Below are 17,921 nucleotides of genomic sequence, written 5' to 3'. Positions count from 1 at the left end.
AGTCCGTCACTCTGTGGGTGCAGGTGGGGGGGTCCATGTCTTCTTAATACCCAGGCACTGGCACATCCCGGCAAAGTTGTATCCGAGGTCAAAATGCAACTCCTGAGGGACCCCAAACCGGCTGAAAAATCCCTCCAGCAGTGCTTCAGCGACTGTCTCTGCTCCTGGTCTGGCATAGCGTAGGCTTCTGGCCACTTAGTGACGTAATCGAGGGCCAACAGAACAAATCAGTTACCCCCCTCGGAGTGTGGAAAAGGGCCTTGTACATCCACGACAAGCCTCTCCATAGGCCCACCAATCTGGTACTGCTGGAGCGGGGCATGCGACCGACCCTGGGGTCCCTTCTGGGCGGTGCAGATGTCAGCTGTGGTCCTCCACCTCTCATCTGCACTGCCCCCAGTGGGGAAACTAAGAAAAATACTTTCTTAGCCAACCAAGTTGAGCTTTTGCTCAATGAGATTTTAGCAAATCAAACTGTTCTTTTATGCAAGCGGTATGGAGCCACTGCTAATTTTAAAATATGGAATGATAGAACTGAAAAAATAAACAGAACCTCTTGCATAAAAATATTATGGGACTAAAAAGCCAAACAGCAGTTGTGATGCATAGTTCATAATAATAATAATAATAATAATAATAATAATAATAATAATAATAACACAGTGTGCCTATATAAATAAAACCTAAACAATCCTTAGTTTGTTTTTCAATATAACAATATATTCTCACATCAGTGATAATACATTGAGAATCAAATAAAACTTGCACAGTTAAAGAATGAAGATGTTTTCTGTTTCGCAAAGCAATTTAATTCCTTGAATCTGGGGATATTGCAACATGTGTGCAATCTATTACACCTAGCACGTTTGGGAAGCCAGACAACTGACAACATATATACCCCCTTGCCCTGCGGAAAAGTGTATCTGTGACATCAGTCAGTATCTTTGACATAGAAGACTGACAGATGCCTGATCAGTACCCAGCTGTTGTCTGCATGGCACTTGCTGCATAAAAATGAAGTGCTGCTACCTGCTAGAACCTACAGGTATGGCATGAGAGAGTAAGCAGATCACACTGTTAAAGTGCCTATATCCAATCTGTATATAAGCAGAACTTATATTGGAGTTAAATCTAGAAATGCCTGATGGGGAAGAACTATTCTGGGTTCAGGGTATGGTCATTTTCTCCTCCTCTCTCTCCTGTCATGCTGCAGTGGCAGAATTAGAAGCTCTTCGCTATCCTTCATTATTGATTACAGCTCAGTACCCCTGCCAGCGGTCGCAGGTTAAGACAGGAGAGGAGGCATGTCTTAATTTGCACCTCTACTTTGTTGTACTAAGTGATCACATTAGTGTTAATTGTAAAACACAACCAATTACGGATTTTTAACTACTTTACATGCTGCAATGAGAATTTAATTTCAAAAAGCGTAAACCCTAAATGCCATTGCGGAACGGAGTTATACGACTTTGGAAAATACAGTTTGCTGCCTATCTTCTGACGCAGAGGTGTTTAGGGCTGTCTTATTTAGAGTGTGCATAAGGTGAGCTTACACCCTAGACCAGGGGTCTCCAACCCTGGTCCTGGAGAGCTACTGTGGCTGCTGGTTTTCATTTCAACCAATCCCTCAGTTACTTAATTGAACCAATTATTGGCTTAATTAGTCAAGCTCAACAGGTGTTCCAGATCTTTAGCCACTGGTGACATAAAGATACCTATAAAACCTGCAGGATAGGGGCTCTCCAGGACCAGGGTTGGAGACCCCTGCCCTAGACTGTTGGTGTCACTTGTGTCTACAGGAGAACAAGCTGACTTTGTTTAATTGCAAGCATTTGGCTCCCCCTTCAGGACAAGACAATACAGACAGCCAATTGATTCTTCAATTGCATCTGCCTTTGTCTTTCCCCCAGGTTTATGTGTCATTTAGTTAGATTTAGATATATTGATGGCTTCCAGGTGACCACGTATGTTTTTGTAGCTGCTAAATAACATTGGGGTCCCAAGTACTGAAGAACTGCTTGTAAAGAATGTTTTTTAAAAAACGAATAATTCCAAGCAGACTTTGAAATTAGTTTCTTTAATGTATTTTTACACTGCAGATTTGTCATTTTTTATAGCATTGTTACATCAAAACTACCCTAAACAATTGCAATTGCTAAAAAGAAGAAAAAAAATGACCCGTTCAAAGAGGCTTCTATTATTGATTTGGTTATTTATCAAGAATTGTCTTGCGTATTGCAGTAATGCTGATGATACAAGTACGATTGTCTGTAAGCTGTCATGATGCAGAAGCGAGGGAGCATCCAGACAAGTTGAACTATACTCTGCATTGAAGCTTAACACACACAGCAGAAAAGCAGAGATTTAGAAGAAATACAAAAATCAAAAGATGTAGCGTATAATCAAAACAACATTCAAACCCTGTCAAATTTTGCAAACCTACAGTGGGAATGTTTCATCTTTGTTTCATTGCCAGTGTGTAAGACAAAAAGGGACTGCTATTTAGAAATGAACCCCATCACAACCAACAGCAAGCTCAACAGATTGCACAGATCCCAAGTGGTTTTACTGGCTTCAGGAGGGGTTTGGGAATGCTCTCCAATAGGATATTTAATTTACGAAATCGAATAAATACCTCATGTATTTAAATAAGCACACATTTTGGTTGTTTTTTGCCAGTTCTGTAACTTCAGCAGTTTCTTTTTGTTTTGCAAAACATGGTGCAAACTTAGCACAGTGGTAAATGCTTACTGAATATGCCCCCCTGTATTTCATTTCTCCTTTTGTTTGCGGTTTCACTATGTATTTTATAAAAGTGCACATTTGCCAAGACAACTGGACATGGAAGGATTGTCTGAGGTTAGGGGCAGGCCCAGCCAGCTTTAGAAGCTGTGGGTTTGATTGTCATCTGCAACAAGGCGATTGTCTGAAATAAATTTACGTTTGAAGCAAGAAAAGGAAGGAACTGCCAGGAGAATGGCTGGAGAGCACAGACAAAAGTGGCATGAGGGCAAGTACTGGCACAAACCGTAAACTAGGACTAAATACCTTGTCTGGTTATCATTTGTCATGAGACGATAACAGACTTAATAGTCTTCACTCCAAAATGAGGCGTGTGAATGGATAATTCAGCAGCTTTAGAAAAGAAAAAAACTTAACAGCTTAATTTGCATCTTAAACCGTTACTTTGTTATTATAAAAACAATTAGACCCCAGAAAAAAAAAAATAATGATATCGTCAGCCATTAAATCAACATGTTGGGAGAAGGCAAATCTTCTCTCTTCCCTTCTCTCTCCCCCCAGGTGCTATCTGGGGGATAATATTTGACCCATGTAAACTCAGTCAAATGTTTGCTAGTCTAGTTTATGTTGCAGCTTTAATCATCTAAAGCCCCTTTCACACTGGTTCTGGTTACCCGGGTCACAATCTCGCGTAGTGTGAAACCAGTACCTGGGTCATACGGCAGGTTTACCTGGGTCCCAACCTCAGGATGTGGGTTGACAGGCTTCTGACCCAGATTAAGCAACACAAAATCAATGACGGCCGACAAAATAACAAACAGCCACGCCTGCGTGAAGGTTTCACTTCCACAAGGAATGTTTTTGTTTATTCTGTTTAGCCATATTTTTTTTGATTGAGACACACTACAAGCCTGATTGCAGCAAGGATGAAGAAACATTTGCTCTAATCAACATTTGGGCTGAAGGTTCAATCCAGAGAAGCTTGGACGGAAGAGTCAGTAACAAGCTACTTCCGGGGCATTGATACACGTGTGGTTTACATGTGTCTGTCACCCGTGCCAATCCTGCTTTATCAAAAGCTGTGTGAAATTGTGTAGCTGACCCACATGACCTTGGGTCCTGACCGGGGTAGAGCATGCCAGTGTATAAGGGGCTAAGTGACACTGCAGATCATGAGGAAAAGAGTTGGAATGCTAAACTTATGTAACCCTTTAAATCAAGCAAATTTTCACAGTCAATCACTTATCATCTATTGTTGTGGGTGTTGTTAGCCATGACAACTGCATTTTCTGAGCACTGCATCATCACTTGAGTTGCAGTAATGCAGTTGCAATGCAGTGCAACTGCAGTTAGCAAGGGGTGTCCATTTCTGGATACAGAACGCATTACAATAATAAAGCTGTGACATGCAACTGAATCAGAAATCAGAAAACTGAAAAAGGCAAAACTGTAAGAAACAAACATTTTCAGCTAATACGGATGAAAGCATTAGCTGAATTGTCTGACATTTTACAGCACTGGGGGAATTGCCCCGGACGGTAAAAAAACACTTATTTTAGGAGCAATCCTAGGATAACCACAGATAGTGATTGAGTCAATCTAGGACGATTCCCTGATGCTGTAAAATGACCTGTCGTGACAGAGGAAAAAGGTTCTCTACAGTTTCTAACATGATTTACCTCAGGGCTAGAGATCATTAGCCCAGAAAGGCAGATGGACATCGGCCTATGTACAGATGGATAGAATCATTCATAGAGTAAAAGAAAGGTGTCTGTCTGTCAGTCTCCTGGTCTAGGCGGTCTTCTTGACCACGTGGATGAAGTAGCAGGGCACGGTGTCCTGGCCAGGGGTGTAGCTCTTGAAGTCTCCATGGACGCTCTGCTCGCACTTCCCCTGGAAGGCGTTCCTCAGCAGCTCCTTGAAGTCATCCACCTGGTGTGGGTAGTAGGACAGGCGGAACTTACTGTGAAAACAAGATTCAGGAGAGGAGAGTCAAAGCGCACAACTCCCTGTTCAGATTGACTTGAATGCATGCATTCTTAGCACTTGAAGCAGTACAGGGTTTTAAATCCCTCAACACACTACAGGCCATATTTTCAAAGAGTTTATGCCAGTCTTTAACTAACTTCTGTTTTTTGAAAGGGGAAAAATACCTATTTGATTTCAGTAAATTAGTATCAAACACCTAATTTGTGTAATTGAATGTCTCTGAATCTCAAGTTGTTTGTTTCTCAGTTGAGTACATTACCGTTGAAATTTCATCTGTCAAACATAGGAGTTCATTAAAGAGTGGTGTAAACACTATGAAAATATGGCCCTATATTTAGAAAAACAAAATACTTCTCTTTGTAGTCCTGTTGAAATGTCTCAAAGATGTTGTCTGACATGTAATATGTTGAAGACTTTGTGGGGGATTTACCTTCTCATTGCTCTTTTCTAATCCCTGTACTGTGAATAGGGTTTGTTCTGAGGTGTAATATATGGCCCTGGAGCAGTGAATAAGATGGGTTTCCCCTCCAAACAAACCTCAAAAGGACAGAAATTGCACAGTAGCACTGGAAAGGGAAAGCAATTGCTTTACTGCTCTAGCTCAAGTGGACCAGATTCTGAGAAGATGGATTTCTTCCATTTGCGAATGATGACACATAAACCATAGGTGATGAAAACGAGGTTCCAGGGTATCATGTGCATACAAAAGAAGCGCTGTGCAAGTCATGGTGAAAAAGTGTCTGAAGCTGGTAAAAATGCCCATTTAATGACCTTTGGCCCCATTTTCCTTTATTTTGGGGGATATCACAGACCAGAGTTTCACACATTTTTGTGAGGGAATAATTGTGTATAAGGAAGCCAACAAATTCCTTTTTAAAAATATGCTAAATAGTTTGTTATCTCTGAACTTGTGAGACGGACAGCTCATTAAAATCCTTAGCACATTTTCAAAGAGGAGACAATTATTTAGGCAGGAAAACCATGATATTTAGTGAGCAAGTAGCCCGAATGAAGTTATCTGGCAACAAACTCCCATGGGCAACCTTTGAACCACTAACTTAACCAAACAACATATAACCTAAGAAGGCTGTCTACAAGACTTTCCAACAACAACAAATATGAATTGATGTTAAGCTGTAGTCTACCTAGCTGGAATGACCCCTGTATTATTGTCAGTAGTGAAGGAATGAATGCTGACCTACCTTAGTTCTGGGCAGCCGTCCTGGCTCTGCTCTGGTGGCACCTGCACGGTGTAGTCCAGGGTGATCATGTGTGGCTTACTGTCCACCAGCAGGACTGAGGTGGTGATGTCCTGGGTCAGGTCACTCTGAAATGGAAGAGGAAACCACCTTACAGTGCAGGCAAACCATTCCATTTTTTAAGGGGACACTGTTTATCTGTATAAAGGTGCAGTCACAATTCATTATAAACCACATCAGAAATCAAACAAATAAGGATCTTCTCTTGTGTATAACTGTCATCCTGTGCTTTGAACAGTCATATGTCATAGTTCTAAACAAGAGTTTTTAAATTTTTGTAATGAGGGCAAGATCAGTTTTGTGTTTTGTAATTGGTTAATACGTCATGTGTAGGTTATTTCTTACTTTAAAAAAAATGTTTTCACACAGTTTTGAGAAAAATACATCCTGCAGGAGATTATTAGCTTACAATATGATAACCGTTTGCTACATTTGCCTATCACTAATATCACATTATCACAATATTTTAATAGAATGTAAATCTCATAGTTCTCCCATAGACTGACAAGATAACATACAGACAGAAATAAAAATAAAAAGTTACTTAGTGGAGTTAGAACACAGATGGCATTAGACAACATACATTTTCTTCCTTCCATAAACTGATTGAGAGCCGTGATTTTCAACTGTGTAGCCTTTATCAAGAATGGGCTGATAATGGAAAAGATAGTTCTGGTGCAGCCTCACAGCAAACCAATACAAGGGCAGCAAGCATCAGATGCAGTCCTAGAGCCACCAATGCAGACAGCCTTGGAATGAAGGCACTGCTCATGAAAAAAACATTTCAAAAAGTACAGCACAGCTGGCCAATGGTTTTAAAAGGCATGACAACCCACACTTACACATTTATTTTCATGTTTCTTACTAGCAAAGGCCCTGTTTTCACTGCTTCCCCTTTTCACTGTGAAAAATACAAAATCATCTGGTTCTCGGTTTGCTTTTTCAAGTAGAACACTATACAGTCAAACAAAATGCTGGTTCCTTGGTACTTGATATCACTTCCTGTGTCAGTCACATGGTTTGACTGCAGCTAGATCACTAAAGTGGTCTTGACCTGCAGCACAAAGAAGTGACTAAATAACAGAAACACCATTGGGAGACCTCAAATCGTTTTCTTTACAGAAATAAACATGCATTTACACGCTGCTGCTCCAGAAGTGGTTTGTGAACCTGGCCTCTGGTCTTCACATGGAGATGGTCACAGAGTTAGTTCACTGTGTCTGGAGTAAGGTCTCCAGTCCCTCTGTTGATTCATCATTACCTTGTAGTAAATGTTCTTGCCCGGAGGAGCTCTGCCTGTTTTCAGCATGTGGTCGTAATTCCTGTGGTCAATAATCAGAATACCTCCCGGCTTCACCATGCTGGCAATGTTTTGGAGTGCCAGCTGCTGGTCACTTTGGTCACCTGTAAGTAAATAACAAGAATGTTAGTAACTTAAAGACAGAGCACCATGACTTACATCCACAGTAAGTACATGTTAAAGTATATCCGTGTTAGGGGACAATTTTTACTTAAAAAAAATGTAAACAGTGCCATTCAAACCCCCTATGTAAGACAGTTATTTATGTAACTATCTATATATATATATATATTTTCTCTCATTAAGGTTTGTAAGAAAAAATAAATTGCATGGCTTTTAAATAAGATTACCTTTCTTAACATTATTAATTATTAAGACTGACAGAACACCCTGTGGTGTTTACAACAACCTGAACACTCTATCTTTGAAGAATGCTTACTTTTCAACATAATCACAGTTTTTATGATTTTTTTTTATTCACACATTCTAGATCATTAATAAAAATGTATTAAAACAACACCTACACAACTACCCTAGAATTACTTTTTTACATGTGTGCGCCACTAGCCTTATCGCTGCTTTTAATACATAATAACAAAACAGGCAACAACAACAACAACAGATAGCTGGCACTTTATTCAGTGTTAGCATTAAATAATTCCAGTTATTAGTTTTTGTTGTGATTTGGTAGTTTTTAAAAACTGCAACAAGGATAACAGCACCATAACATAAATCGAGTCCCAGGGTTAGTCTTTCTTACATTCTTCAAGTTTTTCTAAAGTAATAAGGAAGACTAAGATACAAGCTTATAGCATTTTATTCACCTTACCTTTGAAATCTGGTAAATGGGAGAAAGAGTTTCCTAAGCAAATTACAGCGTCAAAGCCTGTGCCTGGCTTCTGCACGTCTTTCAGCAAAGTCAGCCAGTTAGCCTCCTCAATCACTGAGCAGGGAAACAAACAGGAAAACAAATGGATCAGGGCAGCTTTACAAAACAGGCATTCACTATTATTTTTTTGCTAACAGTCCATACTTTACCCCATTTATCGAACAACTCTTCTTTCCTCCTCTCCCATCTGGCTTTGAGGGCGTGCTTCAGCATCTTGTCACTGGCATCCACACTCATCACCGTGAAGCCTTCCTCCACCAGCATGATGGAATCCACCCTGGACACAGTAACCACAACAGAACAGTCAGACCTCATCTCCTCAAGACAGGCCTTTTGCCATCAGCTAGAAAACAAAAAGCTATCATTTGTACACTATTACAGCAAAACAAATCTCTAAGGAGTGGCTTATAAAGGTTTACTACAGTAAAAGCATAGCAAAGTAAAATAAAGCATAGTGAAAGCATGACAAAGAATAGGTAAGCATTGTAGAGAACAGCAACGTATGGTACAGCATATTAATAAACATGGCAAAACAGGGTAAACTATGGGAAATACAAAGTATAACCATGTGAAAAGCATTGAAAAAGCTGCTAAAATACTCTGGTAAACTTCTATAAAGGATAAAATATACCTCAAATGAACTCTTAAAGAAAGATGAGAAAAATGCATTTTAATTATTTTACCATGTATGCATTAGTTTCCTTTGCAGGATATATTTTTGATAGTTATTAAATTCTAATGACATGAATGAATACGAATATGGTCATTTTTGTCAGTGAATACCTTTAAAGCTGTTTGTTCCCATATTTGCCCCAGCACTACCGTTTAATCATTTTTCAAGATTAGCATTTTCCATGCTCCGACACTGTTGCTGCTGTTACAGTTGAGTGGTACTGCCCAGCACAACCACGATGCCCTCATAATTCCAAGTGTTGAAAATGTGTATGCAAGTTCGTCTTTTATTTATTGAAATAACAGAAGTTTTTAGGACCGCAAATAATCCTAATACAGAAACATGCCAGGAGGGCTTTTGTGGAACAAGCTGAAATTGGGAGGAATCTGCAACTAACTTGTGTTCTGCACAGACATGTTCTTTTGATTTTTTTTCTTTTTAACCAAGACATAATATATAGCACTTGTGTATATTACCTCACACTTGCATCTTTCTATAGTTACTATAAGTACACTAGGGCTGGGACAATAGTGTTTTTTTTTTTTTTTAATTTTTTTTTTTTACTATCGATGCAACGTTTTTCATAAAGACCCATTGCATCGTTTTTTTCTTAACGCAAAAGAAACGTGTAAATAGTAAGTAAATATAATTTCATCAAATCTAATCATGAAAAGTAAACGTTTCTCCAGTTGAACTTATAACTACACATTTCTAATCACACTGTCGGCAAGGTTCCCCACAAAAGATTAATAAAACATTACAGATATTACTGTCTTACCTTAAGATGTCTTGACAGCAACTATTTACAGTCCAACGTAACAAAGTCGTGCTCTCCAGAGCTTATCTGTTTTTTATTCAGATATATTATGGCATCCACATTTTCTGGTTTCAAAGAAGAACAGAGTTTGTTCACAACCATCCGTGCTTTACTGAACACACTCGCTTGGGATCGATGTTGCAGGGATACTTAACATGTTCTTTGTCAAGGTTGCTAGGTTGGGAAAGCATGTCTGGTTATTTTCCCACCAATCAGGGAGTCTTCGTTGATGTTTAATGAAGTTTCAGAAGCATAAATCATGATTTCTTGTTGGATTAAGGTTTCCTTGGCAGTAGTGTGTGTTTATTGCCTTCCACGAAGTAACAATTCCATTGCTTGTTCGGTCTTCGTTTTCTTTTTAACAGGTAAGTCCTGCTGCACTCACTTGTACAGGCACGATTTCCATCATTTTCAAGGTTATCCTTCACCAGCCTTACCAGTTTGGAAGACAGTGCATCAGACACGTGGCGAGCTTTGGCCTGTTCGGACAGGAAATCCAGATGGCGAAATCCAGGGTCAAGAAATGATGCAAACAGCAGTGACATGACCTCATTACTTGGGTCATTCAGCTGATGTAAACAAAATCGCTGAGACTTAGCTAGCTTATCTAGCTTATCTCTCAAACTCTGTGTAACAAGACTAAGCAATCAGTTGAATTTGAAGAAGATGGTGTCTCCTGTTCATCAGGAACTTCAGTCAGTCAGTGTTTTATCCCTGTTGCAAATGGGTACAAAGAACGAGCCGTAATGTTTTTCTCTGCACTCAAAAGTACTGTAGCCAATCAAATGACTGTAGTAGAGGTAATATCTCAGCCATTCACTTCATTGCTCAGTTTTGAGATCTAAAGTAGCTGCGTCAGACTTTTTCGTCAAATCTGAGTTTGACAAAATAGCAGTAACTGGCCATTTTAATTAAAGAAGGCATTCAAACATATAATAAACCGTGTGCCACCTTCTTTGTACATCCTGTATTAACTTGAGTGGTGCTTTTTCTGTGTTCAGCATTTCTGTTTGTTTCCTATTTAAAGCGCTTATTGCCATCTCACTCTTTTTAAAATGTGCAGCCAGTCTCCTTGCTGCTGCCACTAACGTATGGACTTGTCGTACATCCTCCAAGCTTTTCTCAATGCAGAGATCTATATTGTGTCCTTGTAACAGAGATCAAATGATGCTTGGTGTTCGATCTCCCTCCTGACCTGAGAGGGCACTAGGTAAAGGGAACAAAGTATCATGGACTAAAAGGCATGACACTTTATTCCTGTGGGTAGGTGGAAGTCGGCTGGCTAGAAAAGGGGCGAATCTACGTTACCCAAACTCAATGACCCGGATGGAAAACGCTGTGGCATCCGCGGATTGGAGAAGAGGTCATGAGGGAGGGTATAAAACAGGGGCGTAGCAAAGTAATCTGTTCCTTTGTAAATGGTTGGATTTGACCTTGAAGGAATACCGTGTTGTACTGAAAACCATGAGTGTGTGTTAGTGTCGGCTGTTTGTCTCACTAGACTCCCAGTAACATGATCTGGAGCTGAAGCGCAAGCCAGCATCAACCCGGACATCAACCCGGACATCAACCCGGACATCACTTTCACTCCAGCATTTCAGGGAGAACTGTACACTGCACCACTGGCACCTAATATCACTCACTGTCTTGTGTTTGTGTTTTGTGTTTAGTGTAGGTGTGTGTAAAACCTGGACTGTTTGGCTGTGGGTCAAAACCGGGGATTACAAGTACGAGTGATACACGCTGCTGTATCTCTCCAACATTTATTATTTACTGGTGTTTGCCATCGGCCTTTAGACGTTGTCATTAATTAATAAAACACCCTGCACCTGAAAGCAATTGTCTGTGTGATTAATCCGCTCTGCATTGCACTCACCTGTATCCACTCACCACTTTGCCACAGCCCTGCACAGCTCACACTTGCCACACTACAAAAAAGTAACACAGCAAGCTTGCATGCAGAAAGCAAAGATATTGCTCTGCACACGTTTGCTGCGTTTTCATGAACACAAGCTATTACTTTTGTAGCCACTTTAAACTCTTGTGTTGATCTGATTGATCGCTTCTGCTAAATACACAGCTGTGTGTCCCTCATGTAATTTTCGTATCGCTAATACTTTTGACTCAAGTTCACAGTTTTGCTTAATGTAATGGCAGGTGGCTGTTAAAAACGCTTCTTGTGCCATGCTTGTCCATTCATCAGTATTGATGCACACTGAATTACACTCCCTAAAGTACACCATACCAAAAGTACCCTAATAACATACATGTGTACTTCCACATACTCTCCACTAAATACACGATCTGAACTTTGGATCTAAGTTGGAGAGGGGCTAATCATTCTGGAATGTGTCACAATGCTGTCCCATACTCTGCCATCATCAACTCTACCAAAGAATTCACAAACACACACATGCATACACACATCACTAGTAGGGTTCAGGCCACAGGAAAGAGAGAGATATTGCCAAATACCCCACATAGCATCTGGTTTAAACCTTGACTTAGATATTACAAAAAGTAACCATACTAGGTATTTGCAGGGGATAAATAAGCCCTATACAAAGTTTATCATAGTAAAAGCACAGCAAAGTAAAGCCATGGTAAAGCATAGGTTAGCATTGTAAAGAATAGTGAGTTATGATAAAGCAGATCATTAAACCTGACAAACCATGATAAACTATGGTAAACTCACAGTATAACCATGGTAAAACTGCAGAAATACTGTGGTAAATGTATAAGGGTTTGCCTGTCCCACTGTCCCTCCTGTAACCACTCACGCCATTTCATAGCAGTCCTGGAAAAAGCCTGACTGCTCAGTTTGCTTCTACCTGATCAAAGTACAACGTTACAACCAGGTAGTTCTAATATCGTGGACTGGGTGCTTGGCAAGTACTTTCCCTTCCACGTACTTTGGCTGGGTTTTGACAGATAAACTTTTGCCAATGAGAAAGAATGTGCGCTTGTGTGTGTGCGCACGCACGCATGTTTCTGTATTTGAGTTGGAGTGACTCATTCTGTGCTGTACTTTTCCTACTTGGATTTGAATTCTGAAAGCCACAAGTTTTCAAATTATTAACGCAGACCTCTTGCATATTTGTAATCTCTGTTTTTCCGCTCTGTCCGGTTCTTGTCTTGCTTTTATTCCCTTGGCACTGGTAAAGGGTTTGTCCAGTTCACTAGTTTTATCTCAGAATGTATGTGTTTAGAATTAAAAACAAGGTAAAAACTTTGTAAAAAGCAACACAAAATTGCATTCATGTCCGTTAATAGTCTTCCTGGTGTAAACAAAGAATAATACAATATATATATATATATATATATATATATATATATATATATATATATATATATATATATTTTAAGTATTTGTTTGACACGTGAAAAAGAACGATTCCTGTAAAAACTTCCTGTGTCATTTTTTTTCAGCTGGCTATTAATAGTCGAGATGTTAAATTGGACTTACCCCGACATTTTGTATTTATTATTTAATTATTTTTTTCCAAACATTTGGAATCGACCTGGTCATCTCCGTGTTTTCACGTTAGAACTAAACTTGATTTGAATCTGCACCTTAGAACGTGACTTGTTGTTTTAGTTTTATTGTCCTGACTATCTCCACCGATCGTCAGTCAGTGAGGGTGTAGGACTTCCATTCTGGCTGTGTACCTTCTTGCTTTCGATTTTATTGTGGATTGGGAAATATATAATATATATATATATATATATATATATATTATATATATTATATATATATATATATAATGTGTCTGTGTGTGTTAACACACAATTGGCCTAATGACCTGACACCTGATCCTAATAAACACACACACACACACACACACACACACACACACATATATATATATATATATATATATATATATATATTGGTAATCTGGTTAACACACACACACACACCGGGTAATGGGCTCTGTACCATGCTCTTAAATTATAATACTATAATAACCTATGCTAAGCAACGTGCTAACCAAGTTGCATCATAATTGTATAAGCAGTCGGATACTGAATTAATGTAAGTATGTGCGTACGAACATATCCCGGGGATACCTAGTGATTCTCAAAGGAACAGCCAAGCTAATCAGTCCCCTGCACAATGATGAACTGAGATTGCACTGCCTATACAAGACTGTAGATCAACAAAAAATACTGGTTACCTGTAAGCAATACTAGATCAACCCTGTGGATGCCCCACCTTAAGTACCAATGGGTAAAACACACACGATTTTATACTTCTAATCCTAACTATTCTGGGACAACAAAGGCTGTTTTTTTACATTCATACATTAAATAAATATGTAGCGTGGACATTACCAATTCGAACTTTTCGAATGTTTTGCGTCATATTATGTATGTAGGACGATGCTCGAAAAAGCATGGCGTTACAACTCTTGCGAACCTCTCGTACCCAGACAGGATCAAACTGCTAAGTCATGGCACTTGCATTGTAACCATGGCAATTAAATCACAGTGGAATTTATTATAAAGCGTGTTTGCAACTTAATCAACTTTTCAAAATAATTCTGTTTAGTTAAAGGCCTAGCGGTAGTCGGAAAATGAACGATTGACATGACACATTTTAGCACCGTACCCTGTGCCGCATGCTACATCCAGCACCCTCTGACAGCCGTGTTTCTTCAGAAGCGCCAGTACCCAGCTTTTGTATTCGGCGGTCCGGCTCCGGGTGTCTCCGATATACAGCTGCCACACTTTCGCTGCCTTCCCGTCAGCATACTGATCCGGCAGACCAACAGCGGCTACCCCCAGAGAACGAGTCCTGTACACACTGTCTACCATCCCTGCCAAATAAAGAAATATCTATTTAAAAATAAAAGCGGTGTCAAATAAAAATGAAAACGGTTTAAAAATAAACTATAAATCACGTTAAAAATGTCTTAAACTGTCAGCTCTTTTTTCTACCAATAAGCTTTAACCGATCCTATTACCATGAGCACTACTTTTGTTTTTTGGTGGTTTTTCTAAAAAAAAAAAAAAAAAATGTGTGTGTGTGTTTGTTTGTTTTATAATTTTTTCCGGTTAAGCACTTTGGGCAAATCAGAAACTCATAATGGTACACGCCTCCTTTGTCATTGGTTAGAAAAAAGGTAGCACGACCCAGTCCGCCCCCGCATTCTACGCCTACCTTGGAAGTTCTCGCACTTCCTGGTTACACACAGGGTTACAGTATATTTGGGATTGTAACTGCGTGACTATAGTAAGCCAGCTGTTCATTTATATATGTGTATATATTTATACACATTTGCCTTTTACTGTTATTTTTAGGTTCTGCTGTATAATTGTTATTTTATATTGAATTCAATATGCTATGCTTTTTCTATGCATTTACTACTTTGCTGTGCGTTTATACCACAATAATCCTGGTGATAAGAATGCTGCTTGTGCTAATGCTAATAAGGGGAACCAAAATGTATCGTGAAGCCTTGACTACCCCTCCTTAAAATGTTTCCCCTTTGGGTATTTTTTCTTTTAATTTTCTTTACTTTGACACTGATATTGTTATAGAAATATCAACAAAAACTGAAAAACTTGTCATTGTCTTTACCCAATGTTCAGCAACTCAGTATGCTACTGGTACTCAAGACGTTTAGATATGGATACACTGTATCCATAACTTTGCAATCATTAAATATTTAGTATAACTTTAAATGCATGCTTTAAAGATCCTGTATTGAACCAAACAAGGGTTTAGATTTAGAGCTGTTGACAGACACCTCTCTGTTGTGATTGGCGGAAAACTGCCACATACCTCACACACCCTGTCTGTCCCTGTGGGTAAGGATACATTAGCAACCAGCTGAAACAGGTTGAACAGCCCTCTTCAGTAAAATGATAAATATATAACTAGGTCTATCAAGAGAAGAAAAGGGAAGTCCAGATAAAACAGTTGAGAGCAAACTGTTTATTTATTTTTTTATTTTTATTTTTTACATCACAGCTCTATCTGGTTGCAGAAGGTTACCCATTAATTTACACGTATCTGTTACACACAAGTGCGTCTCCATAAATACGTATCAGTCATTCAATGTCCTTAGATACTGGTGCATTCTCAGTATCTGAGATATTGCATGCTGACATTACAACACAACCATCAGAATGTGGTACAGAGCATACAGAAATGCATACCTCTTTCTGATGTTACGCTTTTACAAAGGCAGTGCTGTCCAAATGCTTCTTCCCACAGCATTAAGTTGTTCATTATGTAGCCCTGTTAAAAAGTGTTGATGGCACATCTGTCCAACAGGCATACTTTTATTGTGGTTAGAAATCCAGTGCAATTATCCAGTGCCATGATCCAATGCAAGCCTAAATAATTTAGCATTTATCAATAATAATAATTAATTAATGCTTATAATGTTACAGCTTGTACCTTGTGTCCTTATAGCACATTAGAAAAGGGAACATCCTCCCAGAATGGAAAGTCACAAAATTAATGCTCTGTATTTTCCTGTTTAGGAGACTTGTTTTGTCACTTCTAGCTTGAGAGCGGTGAAGTAAAATTCTTGGAGAAGCCAGAAGAATGTCTGGTCGCAACCCAAAGCAGCTCTGTCGTGAAGTCCCAAAGTACTTTATTTTTATATGCAAGCTGTTTGCTTCTTAAAGATGATAACACATAGCCGTGACATATAAAGTTCTCTTTCTTTTCCCCTTTTATCTGTAGCTGGAACATAATGTTCTTTTCTTGGTACAGGGTAGATGCTCAATGTCAAGCTCAATATCAAGCGCTTCTTGGGTGTTCCTGCTTTGTTGCAATTTTAGCATTACAACATTACAAACCATTACAGTTTGCAAAACATATTTAGCAACCAGAAGCATCTATTTCTAAATGTGTACCATACATAACAGCCCTAGAGTTAGCCATACAAAAATAAAACCAGATATCTGTTGCATAGGAGTGTTTTGCATACTGGTTACACAGGCATCAAGCCTACATCAACTTGGAAAAATAATAATTAAGCAAACAGCCTCTTGATCCATGGTCCGGGGTGGCTAGTTTGAGAAATTCACTCATACAGTTGTTTATTTTACACGGTCCACTAGCGTTCTGTTAGAAAACAATCTCGTTACAGAAACTAAACAATCACTAATATATTCTTGAAATGAACCAATGGCAATGGATGATCTATATACCATACCTTTCGGCAACAAGGAGGAGAAGTTATTTGGCAGCTTTGGTGCCAATCAATATTAAACCAATCGGTCAGTCTCATCCGCCTATATATTTTTATATGATTGGTCAATAACATTGTTGGTACCCTCTCCTGAGAGACTACTAATTATTTAAGAAATGGAAAGTAAGACGGTTGTTCATTCAATGAATGACATCTGAAGCAAATTTACCGTTTAATTTAGTCTCCTAGTTAATAGTTTAGCTTTTTTTCTTTCAATACTTCAAAACAATGAATATGATGGAATTAGAAAAACATAGCTGGTGTCTGGGGCAAGTGAAATAAAATCTATTTAAAAGTAAGATATATGTATCTACGAGACAAATAGTATATCATTATTTTCTTAATGTACATGAAACAAGTAAGCTATTGAGTTTTTGAATGCTGCTCATTTGAAGATAAAAATTAAAGTCATGCTTGTGTCCATGCTAGCCACGTAAAGGTTTGTCGTGTTAAATGAAACTCTTCATAACTCCAGTTGGTTAATGATGCAGAAGCTGATTGACCATTTTGCGAGAGAATAAATGACATAATATATTATTTTAATGTCCATATATTTTTTACATAAATGCACCATATATGATCAAATATATGTGTAATATATAATTAGGGCTTCTGATTTTCAGTTTTAATTGAAAAAAAAAAGATACAACACCCCAGAATACAAAAAAATAAATAAAATTGATGTATTGCCAAGAAACAGAAAAACACTGGAAAAACAGTGGAAATGGTTACTCAATTTACGTTGACCATTTATTTTAAATACAGATTTAATACAATATAACATAAAACAGCCAGTTCTGTTGTATTTAAAATATATTTGACCATATACAAACAGACAATTTCAGAAATGTATATGGGACATGTATTTGTATGCTTTACCATATACCAGTATTTTAAATATATAGTGCTTCCGTATGGGGAGAATGGAGTTGCGCACACAGTGGCACTATTAATGCCAAACAAGTGTTAGAATAGTAGGTCTGAAGGCTGTGATAATGAGGCCTGCGTAAACTTCATTTGTTATTTATAATTCTCAAGGCT

The 17,921-nt window shown here is 38.6% G+C and overlaps 1 protein-coding gene across 1 annotated transcript; it reads right to left on the bottom strand.

The window, feature by feature from the left end:
- Positions 1-4,445: 4,445 nt before the first annotated feature.
- Positions 4,446-14,686, bottom strand: LOC121316224 (glycine N-methyltransferase-like). Its single transcript, XM_041251138.1, has 6 exons — positions 14,282-14,686; positions 8,329-8,456; positions 8,120-8,233; positions 7,252-7,394; positions 5,934-6,058; positions 4,446-4,705 (listed from the first exon to the last, which is right to left on the bottom strand). The coding sequence occupies exons 1-6, from the start codon at positions 14,485-14,487 to the stop codon at positions 4,534-4,536; spliced, it is 888 nt and encodes a 295-aa protein (XP_041107072.1). The 5' UTR covers positions 14,488-14,686; the 3' UTR covers positions 4,446-4,533.
- Positions 14,687-17,921: the final 3,235 nt, after the last annotated feature.

Source organism: Polyodon spathula, chromosome 5, assembly GCF_017654505.1.
Source record: "Polyodon spathula isolate WHYD16114869_AA chromosome 5, ASM1765450v1, whole genome shotgun sequence".
NCBI classification, from domain to species: domain Eukaryota; kingdom Metazoa; phylum Chordata; class Actinopteri; order Acipenseriformes; family Polyodontidae; genus Polyodon; species Polyodon spathula.
The sequence above is the reverse complement of the archived record's forward strand: the minus strand, read 5'-3'. Positions and strand labels throughout refer to the sequence as shown.

Coding starts and splice junctions, on each gene's coding strand:
- LOC121316224 (XM_041251138.1), bottom strand. CDS start 14,487: ATGGTAGACAGTGTGTACAGGACTCGTTCTCTGGGGGTAGCCGCTGTT. Junction 6,059..7,251: donor GCAAGAACATTTACTACAAG/GTAATGATGAAT, acceptor CTTCCATTTCAG/AGTGACCTGACCCAGGACAT. Junction 4,706..5,933: donor GACGGCTGCCCAGAACTAAG/GTAGGTCAGCAT, acceptor TTGTTTTCACAG/TAAGTTCCGCCTGTCCTACT.